Source organism: Phyllostomus hastatus, unplaced genomic scaffold (assembly GCF_019186645.2).
Source record: "Phyllostomus hastatus isolate PE091 unplaced genomic scaffold, TTU_PhHast_1.1 phas_contig_29, whole genome shotgun sequence".
Classification (NCBI taxonomy): Eukaryota; Metazoa; Chordata; class Mammalia; order Chiroptera; family Phyllostomidae; genus Phyllostomus; species Phyllostomus hastatus.
The window spans coordinates 5,892,214-5,914,383 of NW_025333835.1; the positions used below are offsets into that span (position 1 = coordinate 5,892,214).

The 22,170-nt window shown below is 38.7% G+C and overlaps 1 protein-coding gene across 3 annotated transcripts in view; it reads right to left on the reverse strand.

The window, feature by feature from the left end:
- The window catches only part of NAA16 (N-alpha-acetyltransferase 16, NatA auxiliary subunit), a 77,898-nt gene extending 58,939 nt beyond the window's left edge, over positions 1–18,959 (reverse strand). The window contains exons 1-5 of one of the 3 annotated variants that reach the window (XM_045839204.1): positions 18,348–18,958; positions 14,043–14,127; positions 12,371–12,475; positions 10,303–10,460; positions 5,449–5,583 (exon numbers count right to left, since the gene is read on the reverse strand). In XM_045839204.1, the coding sequence (XP_045695160.1) occupies positions 5,449–5,583; positions 10,303–10,460; positions 12,371–12,475; positions 14,043–14,127; positions 18,348–18,401 (537 nt within the window). In that variant the 5' untranslated portion in view covers positions 18,402–18,958. Of the gene's footprint in view, positions 1–5,448; positions 5,584–10,302; positions 10,461–12,370; positions 12,476–14,042; positions 14,128–18,347 lie in introns of all 3 variants that reach the window. The other 2 variants (XM_045839205.1, XM_045839206.1) reach the window with 2 other exon arrangements.
- Positions 18,960–22,170: the final 3,211 nt, after the last annotated feature.

Below are 22,170 nucleotides of genomic sequence, written 5' to 3' on the forward strand. Positions count from 1 at the left end.
GTAGAACTTCAGTATATAGCAAAACAAATAGGTCCTATACCCCCAAAAAGTATAAAAATGATTAAAATCCTACAGAATCTATATTTAAAAACCTATTAGAACTCATTGAGGAATTAGGCATGATGATAGAAAACAAACCAATATGTCATACAAAACCAATTATGTTTCTATACACTAGCAACAACCCAAAATTAAAATAATTTCATATACAATAGCATTAAAAAGAACAAAATATGTAGGAATAAATTTAAGAAACAAGATCTATGTACTGAAGACTACAAAATATGCTGAGAGAAATTATAGACCTAAATAAATGGTGAGATAGTGCATCTATATTTATGGATCAGAATACTCAATAATATTTTAGTGGCAATTCTCCCCAACTTGTTCTATAAATTCATTGCAATTCCCACTGAACTCTCAGCAAGCCCTTTTTTTTAAAGAAATTTTTAAGCTAATCCTAAAATTCAGATGGAAATAAAAGAACCCAACATGACCAAAAGAATTTGAAAAAGAAGAACACAGGAGGACATGCGTTTCAAATTTCCAAGTTAACCACAGTTACAGTAATCAATACAGTGTGGCACTGGCATAAGGATATACATATGGAACAGAATACAAGGTCCAAAATTAAGCTTTTATATTCTGGTCAACTGATTTTCTACAAAGGTGCCAAGGCAATTCAATGGGGAAAGGGTAGTCTTCTCAACAAACAATGGTGGGACAATTAAATACCCACATGTAAAAAATGACCTTAGACACACAATTCATACCTTATACAAAAATTAATTCACAGTGGATCACACACCTAAACATGAACACTGAAACTATGAAAGAAATCTTAGAACAGAATAAATTCTTTGTGACCCTATGCATAAAAGAAAAAATTAGTAAATTATACTTCACCAAAATTATAAAAGTTTTCTTCTTCAGAAAACACCACTAACATGAGAACACAAGTTACAAACTGGGAGAAAATATTTGGAAATAATATATCTGATAAGAAACTTGTATTAAGAATATAAAGAACTCTTACAATTCAGTCATAAAACTAATAACCCAATTAAAAAATGGGCACAAGATTTCATCAAAGAAGAAATATAAATAGCTAATAACATAAAATGGTCAATGTCATTATTTGTTAGGAAAATTCAAAAATATCATTAAAAAAGATACTATTATGCACCCACTAAGATGGCTATCATCAAAAAATTAGACAATAGCCCTAGCTGGTATGGCTCAGTGAATTGAGTGCAGCCTATGAACTGAAAGATCGCCAGTTCAATTCCCAGTCAGGGCGCAGGCCTGGGATGCAAGCCAGGTCCCCATTTGAGCCAGGGCATATGAGAGGCAACTGATTGATGGACCTCTTGCACATCCATGTTTCTCTCCCTCTTTCTCCCTTCCTTTCCTTCTCTCTAAAAATAAATAATATGTTCTTTAAAAAATCAGGCAATAACTGGTATTGGGGATGGGTAGAACTGGAACCCTCATACATTGCTGAAGCCACTTAAGAAAACAACTAGGCAGTTTATTAAAAGGTAAATACATAGTTACCAAAAACCCCCAAAATTTCATTCTTAGATATATACCAGAGAGAAATTAAAACATAAGTACACACAAAAATTTGTGCACAAATATTCACAGCAGCATCGTTCATAACAAACTAAAAACAATCCTTATGTCCACCAATTAAATAGATAAGCAAAGTGTGGTATATCCATAATGAAACAGTATTCAGCATTAAAAAAGGATGAACTACTAATATATGCTCTAATATGGACGAATCTCAAGAAGATGCTAGAGAATAACAATCTAGAGACAAAACACTACCTTATGATTGCCTTTATATTATTGCACATGCATTATTTACACATATGGAGAACTATGTTATTCTGTAAGTATTAGCTGAACTAGGCTCTGGGACAAAGATAGAACAAAGGACTTACTATACATCTCTTTTTAAGAATTACTTGATAAATGAAAGGAGAAAGTCTATCACTCTAGCAGGTAAAATTACTTTGGCTATCATTTCAAAAAAAATACTTTGCTTTCAGAGTAAATATCAAAGAAGACATTTTCATCAAGAAAATATAAAGAGGATGATGTTAGCAAAAATACCTCCAAAAACTCATCTCTCCATAAAAGCAATAAAGAAGCTGGCAAAAAACCTCAGAATCACCTTTTTCAGAACTCTGGGAATTAACCTAAGGCCTACAGCAACCTGGTGAGCACTTATTGAAGAAAAATGGCTGGATCTTGGTAAGACCAGTGAGCTCTCTAGTGTTTTAACTTGTCCTAGTTCTATCCCATGCTCTCCAGCTATTGATACACAGTAGCCTTGAAAAATATGGCCCTGACTGGTACGGCTCAATTTTCTAATCCAGATTAGAAAAACTAATAAAGCTGACAAGTGACAGCAAAGACATTGAGGAAATAATTGTAAAACCTTGCTGGTAGGCATGTAAGGTTAGTGACAGCTACTTCAGAGTGATTACAATACTAAGGATGAAAACACACAGCCACAGCTCTGCAATTCCAGTTTTAGGTATATACTGAAGAGAAACTCACAAATATAACAGACAAGAATATTCATTACAGCATTGTTTTTTAACAGAGCCAAGCAGAATGGATAAACTATGATGTTTATATAAGGAAAACCAAGTAGCAATAAAAAATGGATAAACCAGCTAACCCTACATGTATCAACACAGACACATCTCAAGAAAAGCTGAATAAAAAACTGTATTTTCATAAACATTCTTAAGTATACAAAATAGTAACTTTCATGAACTTATGAACATAATGTAAATGCACTAAATTGATTTATACCAATTCCAGAATAGTGACTACCTCTAGGGAAGTATATAGGAGGACCTCAGCTGTTTCTGTAAATTTATTCCTTTAAAAAATAATAAAATCCGCCCTGGCTGGCATAGCTCAGTGGATTGAGCGCAGGCTGTGAACCAAAGCATCGCAGGTTCGATTCCCAGTAAGGGCACATACCTGGGTTGCAGGCCATGGCAACCGCACATTGATGTCTGTCTGTCTGTCTGTCTGTCTCTCTCTCTCTCTCCCCCTCTCTTCCTCCCTTCCCTCAAAATAATAATAATAATAATAATAATAATAATAATAATAATATAAAAAAAATCTGGAGCAATATGACAAAATGTTTACATCTATTTAACTTATGTGTTTTTGTACTTTTCTATTTTACATATATATTAAATTGTAGTTATTAATGTTCATATCAAATATAAAGCAACATATATTAGAGAAACAACTCCCAGTCACAAAACTACTTTTGTTTTTCTGCAGCCTTTTATCACTTAAATATTGCTGAAATTATAGTATACAAAAATTTTTATATACATTTTTAATTAAAAATTCTGTTTTTCCCCCTAACCACAGTTTACAATTAATGCTGTTCCACACCAGTTTCAAATGTATAGCAAAATGGCCAGAAAGCCATGCAGCCTAGAGTGTCCCTCCATCTCACCCCCACCAGTGCCCCAAGCATCCACCTGATCCCATACCCAGTTATCTCAACATCACTGACCTTATTCTCCATGCAGCAATCTATGTCTCTGTGGCTATTCTGCAACTACCAATTAGTACTGCTTAATTCCTTTACCTTTTTCACCTAGCCCCCAATACCCATCCTACCTTCTAACAGCTATCAGTCTGTTCTGTTATCCATGAAACTATTTTGTTTACTTTTGTTCATTAGAGTCTACATATAAGTGAAATCATATAGTATTTGTCTTTCTCTGAATGGCTTATTTCACTGAGCATAACACCCTCTAGGTCCATTCATGTTGTGGCATAAGATTTCCTTATTTTTCATGGCTGAGTAGTATTCCATTGTGTAAATGCACCACTACTTTTTTATCTACACATTTACTGATGGGCACTTGGATTGCCTACAAATCTTGGCTATTGTAAATAGCATTGCAATGAACATAAGGGTGCACATATTCTTTTGAATCAGTATTTTGGGTTTCTTCAGATACATTCCCAGAAGTAGAACCACTGGTACCCAAAAGGTACCACTGTGTGGTACCTTTACCACACAGTCATAAGGCAATTCCATTTTTAATTTTCTGAGGAACCTCCACACTATTTTCCATAGTGGTTGTACCAAGAAACTGTATTGTTTTAACCTGTCAATTTTTTTCAAGTTTTTCCATAGGTCTCAAAGACTTTAATTCACATTTGGGGGTGGGAGTGTAACAGTGCAGCTCAAGAGGGATTTGTAATAGGGTCTAGAACTCAGGGTGTCCAGTAAATATAAAAATATAGGATGCCCTCACCCCCGTAAGTATGAACTGAAGGATAAGACACATGGAGCAGAGCCATTGAGTTAATCTGCATATTAGCAGCTGGCCAGCTTCATAGCTGATATGCAAAAATGGTTATTTTGCATATTTATAACAGTTGGCTAGCTTCATAGACATGTTAAGTAGCTGTGGCCAGGCTTTGAGCCAGGGGGATGAGACTGACTTGGGCCCATCAAGTAGCTGGGAGGCAGTTATCCCTGGTTACAGCACTTGCATGAGAGCTTGGAGATGGTTAGTCCAATGCAAGGGGGCCACGCCTGCCTGGACTTAATATGGCAGCCCAGAAAGGATGGAAAAATACAGGAGTGTTAGCAGGTATAATCAATTGTGGGAGGAGTTAGAAATGGGGTTGCAGGGGAAGATTTGGACAGGGATTTAAGCCCAGACACAGTAGCCACATGGGGAGGAACCATGTGGCTTTGTGGGGGCTGACCACGCAGTTTTGGGGGCAGCGTGGGGGCTACCTTTACCACACAGCTTAGGAAGCAGGAAAGCAAGATGTAGAAGACATGCAGAGCTCTCTCTTAGCAGTTCAGAAGAACGCAGGAGAGACAATGTGGGAAGGAAAGGGGTGAAAGAACTCTTGCTGGTGGGCCATGAGATGGTGCCATGTGGGTTTGGATTAAGAACTGGAGAAAGAAAGCGACATAGTTGATGGTCCTGGGAACCATGGGAGGCCAGCCAGCCGAGCACAGATTACTGGGAAGAAGTGGGAGCTAGCCGAGCCATGGACTTCTATTTTTTTCTTCCTGAGCTATGGTACCCCCGACTGGCCTGACTAGGCAAAGGAGGGAAGGACGGACTGTATGTGTTTGTGGGTGTTCTTAAGGGACTTTGGGATTTTAACAAATACATTAAGTTATTACTCGAAACCTGTATAACTTTTAACCAAAACTCGGGCATTTTCACCAAACTCTGGCACTGAGAGCCATAATTCCTAAGGACGGCGGGCAAGATGAATCTAGTACAGAGGGACCCTGGGGGAAAGGGGGTCCATTCAGTAACAGTATCTTATCTCCCATCACGAGTCTATTCTGTAACAGAGGCAATACTGAAATCAGCTATTTTATTTGTGAAGGTAGGAAAAATGTTAAAATTAATTCCTTACTTGCTGAGTTTGTCTAAATTCTTCCAGTAGTTTTAGTGCCATATCATAATCTTTCAGCAAATGGTAAGCAATAGCATATCCAATCCAGGAAGCACGCTGAGTTGGGCGTAACTGAAGAAGCTGATATCTTGTCTCCTTAAAAAATAAATAAAATAATTGTCTTTTTTACTTTTTTAACTTTCTTTAAAATATTTATTAAAGTAATACCTTTAATTCCTTTCTAATGAATTCAATTAACAAATATAAGTTCCACAATATACTTTATTACTTTTTGAGTTTATCTAAAACTTTTAGATAAACTTTTAGATAAACTTTTTGAGTTTATCTAAATTACTTAAGTTGTAAAATACCCCATAATGCTCATTGTAAGGCTGTCACAAAAAAAGCTGTCCTTGGTACCCATGTTTTTGGGCTAACTTATAAAATTACCTTTACATAATAGAATTTCTTTTGGTAATTACACATCTTAGAAGGCAAAGATAGTTTTTTACTGAACTAAATTTTGCTGTTTATAGAATTATTATATGAAACTATAAAGGACTTGCACTGTTACAGCAAGCCCCAGAGACAGGATGGACACAGCCAGGGGGAAATCTCAGACATCTGACAGGACTTTGCAAGCAGAAACACCACTGCTGCCACTTTAAGACAGGTCAGTATCTATGACATTATGAAGAAAACACCAGAAGTTCCACAATGCTGCCCTAGAATAATCAAGATCTTTTCACTAGCAGAAAAATCCAACCTGCCTACACAGGCCTCACTTCTTTGTTGCTCATATTGCCTCCAAGTTTTAGGCACATGCAACTGCTTGGAGGAACAGGATTTCATGAAGAACACCAACAGCAACGGAATTTTGAAAATGTAGTGTTTAGCTTCCATGACTCTGTTGTTAGAATGGGTACCATCCACAGTATATGATCAGATTTTTTTTTTAAAAAAAGATATCTTTGACAAAACAACTGAGTATCACTCCACGACTTTCATGTGTGTCTAGTTCCTTTTAGGCATATTAATTTCATACACCTAATAGAGCTAAGGAATGAGAGCTATTAGCACTCTCATTCCTTATTTTTATTGTTGCTCCTGTCACTCTACTCTTTTATTAAAGTCTGAATCAGTTTTCCTCACTCTGCCAAATCCTACCATCATCCTAAGCATTACAGATCACCCAACCAACAACCTATCTTCTTAGACCTGAGATTGCCTCATCTTTAACGAGCTCCTCCACACCTTTTCAGAAACCCGCTCACACAACCACATCCTAGACCAGCAGTTTTCAGCTAGTGTGCCACAAGAAGTTTTAAAACATGCAATACCTAACTATTTAGTCAGGTGCACCAACCTCTTTTCCCTTATTCTGTCAAATAAAAAATGACAACAGAACGACTTCCAGCAAAGATGGAGACGTAGGTAGACACACTGTGCTTCCTTGTACAACCAAGACAGACACAACAATTTAGAAACAGAATAACAACCACAACTGACAGAAAATTGAACTATATGGAAGTGGACAACCAAGGAGTTAAAACAGACATGTTCATCCAGACTAGTAGGAAGGGCGGAGTCAGCAGCGCGGAGAAAGGTCTCGGAACAAAGTGTTGAGACCAGCTAAGGCAGCCCGGGCACACAAGACTGCAGCAGGCGGACCCTGGGCAGGCAAGCAGTGGCTGGCAGACCCCGGCCGAGGGGTGGTAATGAGCAGACCCAGCAAGGCGGCAGTTGTGAAGCAAGACACTGTGCACAAGGCAGCTGGCTAACCAGGCAGTCCCAGGGTCCCAGCTCCGGGAAATAGAGCCTCAGGGCACCGATTGAAAACACCTGTGGGGGTTGACGTGCAGGGAGAGACCCCCAGCCTCACAGGAGAGGTCGCTGGAAAGTCCCACGGGGTGAACAAGCCCACCCACACAGGAATTAGCACCAGAAAGGTCAGTTTGCTTGGAGGAAATGGTGGAAGGGGCTGAAGTCCCATGGAGAGTGGAGGAAGCGCCATTGTTCCCTCTTGGACCTTGCCCCCACATACAGCGTCACAACCCAGCAACTGGACTGCCCCGCCCTGGTGAACACCTAAGGCTCCACCCCTCATACATAACAGATGCGACCAAAAAAAAAAAAAAAAAAAGATGGCTCAAACAGAAGAACACATGAAAGCCCCAGAACCAATACTTTTAAGCAACTGAGAGATAGCCAACCTATCAGATGCACAGTTCAAAACACTGGTGATCAGGATGCTCACAGAATTGGTTGACTTTGGTCGCCAATTAGATGAAAAAATGAAGGCTACAATAAGTGAAATGAAGAAAAATACACAGGGAACCAATAGTGATGGAAAGAAAGCTGGGTCTCACATCAATGGAGTGGACCAGAAGGTAGAAAACAATATAATCAGAAAAGAATGAAGAAACAAGAATTCAAAAAAATGAGGAGAGGCTTAGGAACCCCCAGGACATCTCGAAACGTTCCAACATCTGAATTATAGGGATACCGGAAGGGGAAGTGCAACAGATTGAAAAGTTATTTGAACAAATAATAAAGAACTTCCCCAATCTGGCAAAGGAAATAGACTTCCACAAAGTCCAGGAAGCTCAGAGAGTCCCAAAGAAGTTGGACCCAAGGAGGAACACACCAAGGCACATCGTAATTACATTAGCCAAGGTAAAAATGAAGGAGAGAATCCTAGAAGCAGCAAGAGATAAGGGGACAGTAACCTACAAAGGAGTTCCCATCAGACTGTCAGCTGGTTTCTCAAAAGAGACCTTGCAGGCAAGAAGGGGCTGGACAGAAGTATTCCAAGTCATACAAGGCAAGGACCTACATCCAAGATTGCTCTATCCAGCAAAGCTTTCATTTAGAATGGGAGGGCAGATAAAGTGCTTCTCAGATAAGGTCAAGTTAAAAAGAGTTCAAGTGCTTCTCAGATAAGGTCAAGTTAAAAGAGTTCATCATCACCAAGCCCTTATTATATGAAATGTTAAAGGGACTTATCTAAGAAAAAGAAGATAAAAAACATGTGTAGTAAAATGATAGCAAACTCACAATTATGAAAAACAATCTAAAACAAAAACAAACTAAGCAAACAAGTAGAACAGGAACAGAACCACAGAAATGGAGATCACATGGAGGGTTAGCAATAGGGGAGTAGGAGGAAGAGAGAGGGGGAAAAAGTACAGAGAATAAGTAGCATAGATGGTAGGTAGAAAATAGACAGGGGGAAGGTAAGAATAGTATAGGCAATGTAGAAGCTAGAGAACTTATGACACATGAACATGAACTAAAGGGGGGGAATGTGGGTGGGAGGGTGTGCAAGGTGAAGGGGAATGAAGGGGGGAAATGGGACAACTGTAATAGCATAATCAATAAAATATATTTTAAAAAACACAAACAAAAAATGAGAACAGCCAAAACAAAAATAGCTATCCAGTGTGAACGAATAAAACTTACACCTATTTTTTTGGTCAGATCAGCAAAAAATACATTTTTTGGTGTGCCACAGAATGTTATAATTAGTTTCTGTGTGTCATGAGATGAAAAAAAGGCTGAAAATCGCTGCCTTAGGTTGTCAAATAAAAAAGTGACAACAATCAACACAACAATAGCCAACCAGTGTGAACTCTGTCTTAAACCATAAATATATAGGTAATAAAATAGAGTTGCATCTTATTGGTCACGATGCATAATAAAGTTGCATCTAACTGGTAATTCTTGCTACCAGAAATTGTTATATGTAAGTACAGGCACCTGCCTTTTTAAAAAGTCACTTCAGAGCAAAAAGAGTAGGTGATTACCATTTTTTTGGTGTATTAATCAAAATTATATCTATCTTTTTGTCAGATCAGCAAAAAGTATATTTTTTGGTGAGCCACAGAATTTTAGTAATTCATTTATGTGTGCCATGAGATGATAAAGGTAGAAAATCACTATCCTAGGCCTTATTTGCCCAGAAACCATGAATTCAAATATCTCACACTCTGGCCATAGTGCCTATGCTGTCAACACTCTCTTAGTGACATTCCTACCTTTGTTCTTAAGAGGACACCACCAGTAACTCTAGTTCCTTAGGTCCTTCACTTCTAACCACTGGTTCTTTTATCTTCATTTATTTCACCCTCCTTCTTAGGAACCACTCTCTTGCCAGTATCCTTAATTTCTTTGTCTCATACATAAATATAACTGATTTTAACTCTCACCATACCCAAGTTGCTAAACAATGCTAAAGAAAAACTACACAACCTTGAAAAATGTTTATTATTATTAAGCTCAGCAAAACTCTTAAAACTTCTGTAAAAATCTAGGCATAGGGTATAAAGACTTACATGGCAATAGAGGACAAAAGTAAAAAGTAAATGAAAGAAGAATTATTTAAGGAGAACTGTTAAGAGTTGAGTTGGTTGGTGGCCTCCTTCATATAAGAAAATAAAAGAATTCCATTTTGAACATAATGAATTTAGGATACACAGAGATGCCCGGCAGAGTTCAAGATGCCAGTTTGAAGAGATCTGGACTATAGATAGACTGAGGTATGGCAATCCTCACATTAATAAGAAAAGCTAATTAATCTTTACTTTTAGATTTCAAATATAAAAGTTGTTTACCAAATTTATAAATGTCAAACCCACAAAGAATCTGGTATAGCATTTGCACACAGGAGATAGCCTAATGTTGTAAAAAGCATTAAATGAATAAAGTTATCCTTTTTTGATGATCAAGTAGGCAGTTTTACAACTATAACTGGGAGAAGGTCCCAAGTGACTGTCCCCTTCTACAGACTATCATGAACAATCAAATCTTCATGATCACATGCTTTTAAATTATATCTATTGTAAAAATGTGTACACTTAACACTAAAGTACTTACTCGGTAACCTTCAAGGTCTCTCATTTGGATCTGCAACAGAGAGAGATCCCTCAAAATTTGCAGATTATCTTTATCTAATTTGAGGGCATTTCGGTAACACTTAATAGCTTCATCATATTTCTTATCAGAACGCTGCAAGAGTCCATATACATGCCAACCTATTAAGTTAAGGAAATACAAGCATTCACAGGTACTAGAAAATACTATGCTGCGTATCTACCTAATATAAAGTTTACTTTAATAAAATAGTATTTTGTCTGAAATTTACTTCAGGATGATCTAGGATCAGAGGGAAGGGGACAGTAAGCAAGTGGTAAAAGATAAAATGAGATCAACTTTGACTGACAACTATTAAAATTATTGAAGCCAGGTTCTGGGCACATGAGGGTTCACTGTTCTATTTGTGTACATGTTTGAAATTTTCCATAATATTTTTAAAATAACCTTAGAAAATTCTTGGTAAAATTCTTCACATTCCCTACCTTCTACCCCTCACTCTCCTACCCAAGTACCCCAATGTTCATTTCCTATGTACTGAAACAAAACATATACAAAAATTGTAATTTTTAAAAAGATTTTATTCATTTATTTAGAAAAATGAGAAGGGAGGGAGAAAGAGAAAGAGAGAAGCACTGATGTGTGAAAGATACATTGGTCAGTTGCCTCCTGCAAGCCCCCAACTGGGGGCCTGGGCCACAACCCAGGTATGTGCCCTGATTGGGAATCAGACAACCTTTTGGTTCTCAGGCCAGCACTCAGTTCACTAAGCCACACCAGCCAGGGTGCAATTATCTTTTAAAACAAGTTTATATTCAGTCAATTCTAAAACATTAGTCATTAGTTAATTCACTAGTAACATTAAAAACCAACAAGATTAAATTTTTATTTATTGTAATGAAATTCTTAGCATTTCTTCGAGCCAAAAATCCTGTCATAATTACATGCACTCTCTTTACTCAGGAGTAAGCACTGGGATAAAGAAATAAGTACTTAGTATTTTGAAAGAACTCTAAGCTAAATATGTGAGAATACTACTAAGACTATTGATATTCAATACTGGCCCACAAATAGATAAATTAAGTGTAAAAAATTTAAGAAACAGGACAATATATAAAAAGGTTATGAATAAACATATACATAAGCAAAACAGAAATGAAGATCATTTTAAAAAGCATTTTTGTTTTTTTATAAGCTGGGACAATAGACATAGGAAAATACAATTATGACTATTGGTGAAAATAGCTATGTCCCTGGGCAACTGAAACAAGCTTCAGAACCAATACAATACCATACTTAATACTAAATAAAATGTTTTAAAGCAAATTTCTTCTAAATTTCCTTCTTAAATTTCTAAACAAAAGTTTAAAAAATACAAATTTTACTACACAAGTTTACTATACAGATACGTAATTTAAAATGATGGGAAAGTATCACTCTGTTTATGGTATCACTCCTATGGAAGCATAGGAGAAACAATGGGTTTCAAGTCACATATAATTATCAAAGTTACTCTTCTTACCCTGGTTGAGTGGTGCAATTGGTTGGAGTGATGTCTCATATACCAAAAAGGTTGCTGGTTCAATCCCTGGTCAGGGCACATACGTTGGTTGCAGGTTTAATCCCTGATTGGGGGGTGGGGGATGTGTATGAGAGGCAACCAATCAATGTCTCTCTCTCACTCTCTCCCACTGATGTTTCTTTCTCTTTCTCTCTCATTCTCTCCCTCCCCCATATCCCCCCACCAATCAATGAAAACATATCTTCAGGTGAGGATTACTTTTCTCTCACACTAAGCACAACTGGAGTAAATACTGTATATACTATATAGAGATTCTCTTTAAAATATTCCAATAAACAGAAAATGAGGCATAGGGCACAGATTAAACCAATACTACAAAATGTTAATAATTACTGAAACTAAGTAATCAATACACAGAGTTCATTAAATTCTCTTCTATATAGGCTTTAATGTTTTCATAGTAAAGTTTTTAAAATTTGAATTAAAAAAAACTAGTAAATGAAAAATACACATATGAAATTAAACTATTCAACCACTGCAAAAGGATACAGACATGACTCTTGACATCATTACGAAGTCCTTTACGAACAAATTCATATGCTTCTTCTTTTTTTCCTAAACAGTTCAATGTTAAGCCTTTCATAGCCAAAGTCTCTGAAAAATATTTTTAACTTCTATTTACACACAAATGTTTCAAATTATCTTAGCACTACTTTAACCTTTGAGATCTGCCATCCTTACAATATTAACCTTTTTAATCCCATAGTTATAGCTTCTCTCCAGAAACTACATTTTAATATTTGCTTAAAGTTTAGCCCAAGTCCTTTCCTAAAATTCCTTAGCATGAGACTAAGTTGCTACAATGCTTTCCACTCTAATGAAGATTCTTTTTAAAGGAGGCTGAGATTACTCTTCTGAGAAAAGGTAACAGGGCAGGCACCTGAACCATGTTGAGTTAAATCCACTCCATTAGTCCACACCTTTCACCTGAGATCAACTCTAATCAAGACTCCAATCTGATTTACACCCCACAAAACAATCTACCTTAACAAAGAGACACACACAATTTAAAAATAACCTTACTCAACATTGGAACAGACTACATTTTTGGAAAATGTATTTCAATTAATCCTAATTAGGCTAATTAACATAATTTTGCATTTCAGGGATACAACACTCAGACTACAGGAGTGGCAACCCAAGAAAATGTTTAAGGTAGTTAATGAAAAATGGTTTACAATGAAGTAACTGTGAATGATCCACAAGAAATAATCCACAAGGGAATTAGACATGAACAATTGTTTTCAAATTGATCTCTGTGGATTCTGGTTTCCAGAACATGGTGATACAACAATCCAAACCCCTATAACCAAACATTTCTTTTATCTGTTGATACATAAAGAACTCCCCCATATGCTTCCATTTAGATAATGGTTCCACAGTGAAAAAGCTTGAAAACAAGCTTTAAATTTCTAAAATTTATGAAATCAAGAGTTCTTTCCATTTCCTTCAAAGAACATTGTTAGAAAGCTGAGCCAGGTCAGCCTATTTTCCCAATAAAATAGTCTCAAGAATTACCCAAGTCTAGTAATCAGAGATTCCAGTTAGCTATGCTTTGCTATAGGATTGTAATTTGCATATCTAACCTGATCCATCCTTTTAACAAACAGTGGTCACCAGTGAAAAAGAGTAAGACAAGCAAATATAGACTTATTAATACCAGTACTAAAAAAACTCTCAAGATAAACAATCTAATAATAAATCAATAGTGTCATATTTATATATAAAGATCAGTAAATATATAAAAGATGTCTACCAAAGGACAAAATACATTTGACTGTATCTTTATACTACTTCTGTATTGCAAATATTGTCCTAATTTTATACATAGAAAATCAAAGAATAAACTTCTAGTCAAAGTAATAGATGAAATCAGGTCATGAAAATACTGGTATATATTCCAACTGATCTGCAATTGACCAACCAACCACTTCCCATCTAATAATAAAGACTATACATATATAAACATAATAGAAGTAAAGTAACCTAGAATAAAACTGGTATGAGACATAACTAAGACTGTTAAATATTTATATACTCTAGTAGAGAGCTGCAAGGCCATGGAATCTGGGAAGTATTCTTCTTTCACTGTTAGGAATCCTATCTATCTGATTTTAGAATTAGACTTCCCCAAAGCAGTTTCTCACAGGTAAGACAATACCTCCATGTTCAGCAAATTTTGGATTCGAAAGAATCATCTTGCAAAACTTGAGGCCATTTTTGTATTGCTTCTGTTCATAACATTTCTGTAAAGAAATATGAACAAAAATTATTTTATAAAATGAATATACATGCAGCAACTTTTCATTGCATAATATAAATTTTAAATTCAAGATCCAAAATGAGGTCTAGAAACACGTGATGGAAAAGTTTTATGTTAATTCATATCAAATTGATAGAGAAAAAAGACACCTAAGAAACAGGGAATTTAATTGTCAATCAACAATGCTATAGCTTTTTAAAATTCAAAGTCCAAAAACAAAAACATATATAACAACAAAGAAAAATACCAGAAACTTTATTAAAAGCTTTTGCTACTTCAAGAATGGAACCAAGAAATACACAAAATACTGCCCTTTATTAAGCAACTTATTATGTGTCTCTACAGAACTTGTTACAACTCATATTAATCCTTTATACTACATGTCATTACCGCCACCGTACAGATGTGGAAGATGTTCATAAATGTGTTTGTGAGTGACTCAGCTTAGCTGCAAACTCTGGTGTGACTCCAAAGATCATGGTCTTTCCATCACTTGTCTAATACAACTATAAGCAACCTCTTTATTCCTAAATTCCACCAGCCAGGCTAAGCAATCAGTGACTGTCCTCTACAACCAGTGATTATGAGAACACCTTCTCTCCTTTCACTTGCATTCTCGCTTATGTTGTTATGGTTGGTTTTCTCCCAGTTTTAAAACAGTCACTATTTATTAATAGACCAGATAACAAAAATAACCATGGTAGAACCTTAGTTCGTCCTTCTAATAAGCCTGTTGATCTGGTCTTCCCTGTTACCAACATATCTATCTACCTTCTGTAAAATGGGTGGTCTGTTTCTTCATTCCATCTCATGGAAAAGACAATTTGAAGGGCCACCGGAAGTGGTTTGCTTCTTTGAAGCATTTTCCAACAGTATGTATCTCATGAATCTGATCCTCCACGCAGGTGATGCCATATTTACCAAGAGATGGAGCAATCAATGCATTATCTGTCAGGGCAATTTGGTTTCTGTTAATTTGTTGTTATGGTTATTCTTTCTACTACTTATATGCCCAGCTTATTCTCACTTTAGGACCTCTGCACTTGTGTTCCTTCTACCTGAAATATTCTCCCTCAGATATTCCTGGGGCTAGTTCCTTATGATCTCAGTGTCACAGATCACCTACCTGACCACTCTAGCTAATATTGACAGCCTCCTAGCCCCCCCACCCCCGCCCCGCCAACAAACATTCTCTATCATATTACTTTACTTTCTACACAGCACTATCAACTCCTGAAATTTCTATTTAGGTGATTACTTATTTAGTATCTTATTATTACCATATTGTAAGCTCCTTGAGAACAGGGATCTTGCCTATTTTAAACACTCCTGCATCCTCAAGTTCTAGACAAATAAGCATTGCTCAATAAAACAGCCTACTAAGTTCAAAGAAAAACAGTACCAGCAAAGGAGGAAGAATGCTTAATCCTTGCAGCAGGAGTGGAATGTGGAGAAGAGAATTTAAAAAGTGTTAATAGAAAAAAAATGTTTATATTAAGACTTCTTGATTGCCTCTGGGAAAAGAAATTTCATTGTTGGGAGAAAAGAATAGGACAGAAACCTGAATTTTGAACCATGCAAATACATTACTATTCCAAAGATATTTTAAAGTAAAAATTAAAACATATCTGAGTTTGACTATAGGAATTCACCTGGCAAATGACAAGAACAAAAAAGACGCAGAAGGAACTACTGGGGAAGACAAAAAGAAGTGTGTTTTTTCCTCTTGATTTGCCAAGTGGCCTTGAAAGTAATAATCGTCATACTACCAGTAACAGTAAAAATAATAGTTAACATTTATTGGAACCATTTACTATGTGCCAGGCACTGTTCTGATTTAATCTTTTTTTAAATCTCAGGAAAGCCTATGAGATGCATGTTTATCTCCATCTTAGATGGAGCAGCTGAGGTACACAGTTATTGAGTTTTCATGGCTAGTGTCAAAGCCACAATTCAAACCAAGGTAGTCTGTCTCAAGTACTCAAGTTAAAGAAAAGTCTTAGGTTCAGTCAGGAATACATACTTAGAACAAAAGACAGATTCTAGTTTTCAACTTTGCTACTAACCAGGGAACCTTAGCCACTTAGTCATTTACCATTCCTGGATTTGATTTTCTCAACCGCAAAAGAGAGTATGAAGTAGAGCTCGAATATTCAACAAAATGTAATCCCAACAGCCAATTTGGGTAATAAGGTAGGAAGGCATAAGCTACGCAGACCATGTGATAAGCTAGCTGGTGAATTTGTATGAGTGTGTTTATATACACTGATAATTAATAAAAATTTACTGTTGTTGAAAAAACACTTTGGTCCAGCAACCAAACTTAATAATAATTATACTACAGAGACTTCAATTTGCCATAGAATTTGTTGTAGCAAAATTTACCCACATTTATTGTAATTGTGAGATGATGAAAGCATTCACTTTTGCAGTACCCTCCTAAAGTCATATAACCTTATAATAAACATTACATACCCAGATAAGAAAATGTTTAGCATTTCTCAATTTATCTGAGGATAACGTTAACTCAGCATCAGCTTTAACTTTTCTGTAACTAGAGCATAATAAATCATGAAATTGTTTTTTGTTATTCTGCTGATAACATGATCTGAACTACAAGTATCCACATATTGAGAAAGTAAGTGTTCTGTCATCTTTTAGGTATAATGTCAAATGTCCTGAAGTCTAACTAACAAAAAATTATAGATGATTTTTCATTAACATATTTCAGATTCCCTAAAAATTAAAAATTAAAAAAATCCACCTGAAAAGTGCACTTCCCCAATTCCATACTGTGAAAAACATAAATGTGTGAGGAAAAAAAAATTAAACTTTTTTTAAAAAGTATACTACAAAGCCGAGCGAACAATCTGCCACAATGCATTAATTACAATTTTTTGCTTTTACACTTGCCTCATTATTTGCTCATTATTTGCTCATTATTTGCTCAATATTTGTCAACACTAACACCATTTAAAATTAAGACAAAGTTTTTATCCCATCTATCATGTATTGTATCTTTTTTAACATTCTGAGTACTAAGTGTGAAGTTTCTATTGGCTAGAAACTGAACAGCTACTAGGAATTTTCATCTGCCACTGATAATACTTATAACATTCTAAACTCGGTGATTTTAGTAAAGGTAAGCAATAGCTAAGTTACATAACACAAGCTCTCAATAATAAATTCACCCTTAAAATCTAAACACTTATGTTCAGATAAAAAGACAAACTAGGAAAAAAACAGGTATTTACAATATTATTTTAAAAGCCATAGTCCCCAGTGTATTATAATATATTGAGAAAGTTAAAGGCATGCTGCCTCTCCTCTCGGGAATAACAGGAACCCCTGGAAAACCTTGAAGGCACCCGGGACGCTGGCCCTCAACCTACAGAAAACACTTCTAGGAGGGCCAGTGGTCACCGCTACGGGCCACTATTCAGGTTACTGCTCAAAGAGTAAACGCGTCCCTCAGGTGCAACACCAGCCAGTTCGCAAAGCATTTAACCACTTTCTCAAAGCCCGGACTGTGTGAATTAAAAGCAATCGGAATCATGTTCACCTTCGTAATTCAGAAATGCTGTTCATGTCACCTTTTCACTTCCCTAAGGAAGTACATCAAAAACAGGCTAAGTCTCCCCCAGCAAAGAGCTTGAACTCCCAGCGCTCCCTAATTTTGCCCTGGCCAGTATATACATCCGAGCACCGCTCCACCACAGGATCGCTCCAGCTTTTAAGGGGTTTTGGGGCACACTGTTCAACAGATCAAACACAAAGCAGGAAATGTACACCACTCCGAAGAGAACCTGGCAAAAGAAACCAACTGGGGAGGGCAGAAGGAGGTTGCGGGTCTGGCCGCAAGGCTCCGCAGAGGGCACGGGTACCACTACTTGGCGAAGGCGCCCTCGCCCGGAGTAACAGCGGAGGGCGACGTGAAGTTTCTGGAAGGAGCGCTGCGGGACCCAGGCGAGCAGCCGCAGAGGAAGGAGGCGCGCAGTGGAGGCCCGGGTGGCTGGGGACGCAGGCGGTCTGGCGGGCCGCGAAAGGCGGGTAGTCAGGTCTTGTGGGCTCCAACGCAAACAAAGGACAGAATTGGGGGGCCCGTCAGTGCAGGCGCCGCCGCTTGACCATTCGCTGAACCAAGCCCCGGACTCCCGGGGAGCGGAAGCACGGCCCGCACGCCCCCCCCCACCCCCCACTCACCAAAAGGCGTTTGAAGAGGTTGCTCTCTTTCGGAGGCAGCTGCACGTTCGGCATTGCTGGGAGGACGAGGAGGCTGGGTGACTGGGCGCTCTGTTCCGTGGGGGGGTGGGCACCAGGACGAACTGCTGCCAAAAGTCCCGTGGGAGCGATGGGTCAGTTCATTGGCCTGGAGTTTGGGGTAGGCAGATTCAGCAGGACTTGTGCGCAGCGCTGGGAATGGAAAAACGGACAAGGTCTGAGCAAAACACCCTCAGCTCCTGCCCCGGCTTGGGGCCAGCAGCGGCTGCCCCACCGCGTAGCAAGATGGCAGCCAGGGCCTGCCCCGCCTGGAGCTGGGCGGTGTGCGCTTGCGCGAGGCACCCGGCTGCCAGGGCCTACGGGGAGCTGGTGAGGTCAGGAGGACAGTGTTGCAGGCAAAGAGTTGACAGATGGGCGCTCTTGTCTTCAGAACCTTAACTCTGAGAGGGGTTCATGCACCTAGCCACTCATAAATCGCCTCTGTTGTGCGCTCATTGTTAGTGTCGTGGCCCAAGATAGTGTTAGTTACATCAGAGTTAGACTTTGGATTTCTCTCCACTCAAACTTAAAACAGTGCTGGAACTCAAAGTAAATGCTTGATGTAGGACGAAGTTGTGGAGACCAACGATGTATTCACCATGTATGTGAGGTCGTTAGGCAGACCTTGACATAAGCTGATGTAAAAGGACATTTGAAATGTCTCAGTAAAAGAGCATTCCCTGCAGTTTAGAACACCTAACACTGTCAGTGAGAATTATGGTGGTTTTATGGGGCCACTGATTCCCCAAGTCTACCTGCCCTGTTTCGTCAGATGGTTCACCTTTACACAAGACATATAATAAGGAAACAAGATTCAAACCCAGGATCTTCCAACTCTGGGACACTTTCTATCATACATAGAAGGTAGAATATCCCAAAGCAAAAACAAAGCAGAAAAGGTAAAATAGTGACATAACATATGTGAGTGTAGAAAGATATGGATATGCGTAGTTGACAATAATAGTCATACATACAATGTATGTTTACATACATACAATGTAGGTTTAATATTAAGAAATACGTAGTTCTGACCAGTGTGGCTCACTTGGTTACGCATTGTCCTGCAAAGCAAAAGTTTGCTGGTTCGATTCCGGCCAGGGTACATCCCTCGGTTGCAGGTTCCATTCCTGGTTGGGAGTGTGTGAGAGGCAATGGATTGATGTTTCTCTTTCACGTGAATGTTTCTCTCCCTCTCTGTACCCCTCCTTCCCCCTCTCTGTAAAAATGAATGTTTTAAAAAGAAATATTGTTACAGGGTACAGCCAAGAGGGGGGACCCCAAATGGGCATTTGAAATGGGGTCCAGAACTTAAGGTGTCCAGGAGATTTTAAGATGTCTCCAACCCCCCCCCCCTCAGAGTGTGGGTTGGGGGAAGGGACAAATGGAGCAGGGCCATTGAGAGCTGCTTTGCATAGCAACAGCCTTGCAGCTACCTTCTGGCGTGGTCATTTAACATATCTATAGCCTTTGGCTGGTCACTTAGATATGTTAAATAGCTGTGATCATCTCTGAGCCAGGGGAATGGAAGTAACTTCCCCACCAACACGTGACTGGGGCAGATCCCCCCAAGCTACAGCGCCTGAGTGGGAGCTTGGAGAAGATTGGCTCCAGGACATGAGGCCACACCTGCCCAGACTCAAGATGGCAGCCCAGTAAAGCTGGAAGGATATGAGTTCTGGCAAGTGAAGCCGAGTGTGGGAGGAGTCGGAAATGAGGCTGCAGAGGAAGACTGGCCGCGGGGATTTAAAACCCGGGCTTGGCGGCCATTAAAAAAAGAACCACGCGGCTTTGGCAGAGTGAGGACTCTCCCTTCCCACAGCCATAAGAGAGAGAACCACGCGGCTTTGACGGAGTGGAGACTCCTGCATCCCAGAGAGAGAGAACCATGAAGCCTGGACAGAGCGGGGACCCCCACAGCTTTAGAAGGGGGAACCACCACCTGGTTTTAGCAGAGATCCCGGTGACTCAGCAGAGGGTGCCGGGAACCCAGGGAGGTCTCCCAGTCGAGAAGGAGGACTAACTAAGAACCAGAGGACTGTCTGAGCCATGGACTTCGTTTTCCTTCCCTGAGATACGGTACTCTGGACTGGGCAAAGGGGGAAGGAAGGAAGGACTGTGTTTGTGGGTGTTTTAAGGGACTTTGGGATTTTTGATAAAGACATTAGGTCACTACTTGAAGTTTGTATAGCATTAAATAAACATTTCCTTTCCTTTTCACGAATCTCTGGCATTGAGAGACATCTTTCCTCGGGCGGCGGACATGACGGACCTGGGGGCCTTTTAAATAATAGTATATTGTCCAGGCCCCCCTTGTTCTGCTCTGTAACAATATGAAAATATTAGGTACACAAGCTTATTTATACATGTTTTGGATATTGTACATAGTTGGGAGACTACAGCATAATTGATGGATAATTGCATTAAATGGTCTGTAATTAGAGCCAGGTTGCAGCGTATTTGAATTTTTTTCTCTAGCCTTGTTTGAGATGGTAGAGGTGAGAGTTCTAGGAACCCATCTTTATCAATGTACTAGCTGTCATTCTTGTGAGAGGCTGGGTTTGGCTACAGTGAAGTTTTTCTGAAGAATCTTTAGCACATTTGCCCATTTCATGATGACTGACTTACAAGTGCACCTGCCCACACTGCACTGAGTATTAAGCAGTTTTTAATCAAAAATAGGCATGACCTCCATGCTCCACCCTCCCTATTCACCTGATCTCTGCTGGAGAGATGTTTTTGTTAGTTTGTGTGTGTGCTTCCCCAATGAAAAAAGTCCTCAAAGGGAAATAGCCTGCCAATGTGGAAGAGGTAAAACAAAAAAATGGTAGAGGCACTAAAAGGCATCAAAATCAATGAGTTCAAAAACTGTTCTGAGCAATAGAAAAAAATGTCTTCATAAGTGTATTGCATCCAATGGAGTGTACTTTGGACGTGACTAAAGTTTAAACATGTAAGAATACACAATTTTTATAAATAAATTCTGGGGAGTTTTTGGGTCACCCCTCGTATATATACACACACATACATACAGTATAGATTACATTGTATTCCTCAATTTAGACCACTTTGAATCTAAATTGGAAAACACTTTATAAAAGAAAAAATTTTTAAACTTTAATGCTCATAATGGTTATTTGAAAACTACTTATGAAGGACATTTGAAGGAGGAAAAGATAGAAAATAAAATTATTGAAATAAAGGTTTGAAAATGTACAATTTAGAACCAAAGTAAATTATTTGGGACTTCCAGCCAAGATGGAGGTGTAGGTAGACACACTATGCCTCCTTGCACAACCAAAAGAAGGACAACAACAATTTAGAAACAAAAAACAACCAGAACTGACAGAAAATCAAACCATAAGGAAGTCCAACAACCAAGGAGTTAAGGAAGAAACATTCATCCTGACCAGTAGGAGGGGTGGAGACAGGTAGTGGGGCAGAGAGGACTCGCTTCAGGGTGGTGGCTGAAGGGCCGGAATGGGCAAGGTGGTGACTGGCAGACCCAGCAAGGTGGTGGATTGTGGAGCAGGGTGGGCAAGGCAGCAGCTAGTGGATCTGGCGAGGCAGCGACTGGTGGAGCAAGTGGTCCCACGTTCCCACTCAGATGAATCAGGAGGAACATACAGCACAACCCAGGGTTCCAGTGGGGAAATAAAGCCTCAAACCTCTGATTGAAAACACCTGAGGGGGTTGAAGCAGCAGCAGGAGATACTCCCAGCCTCACAAGAGTATTCATTGGAGAGACCCACAGGGTCCTAGAACATTC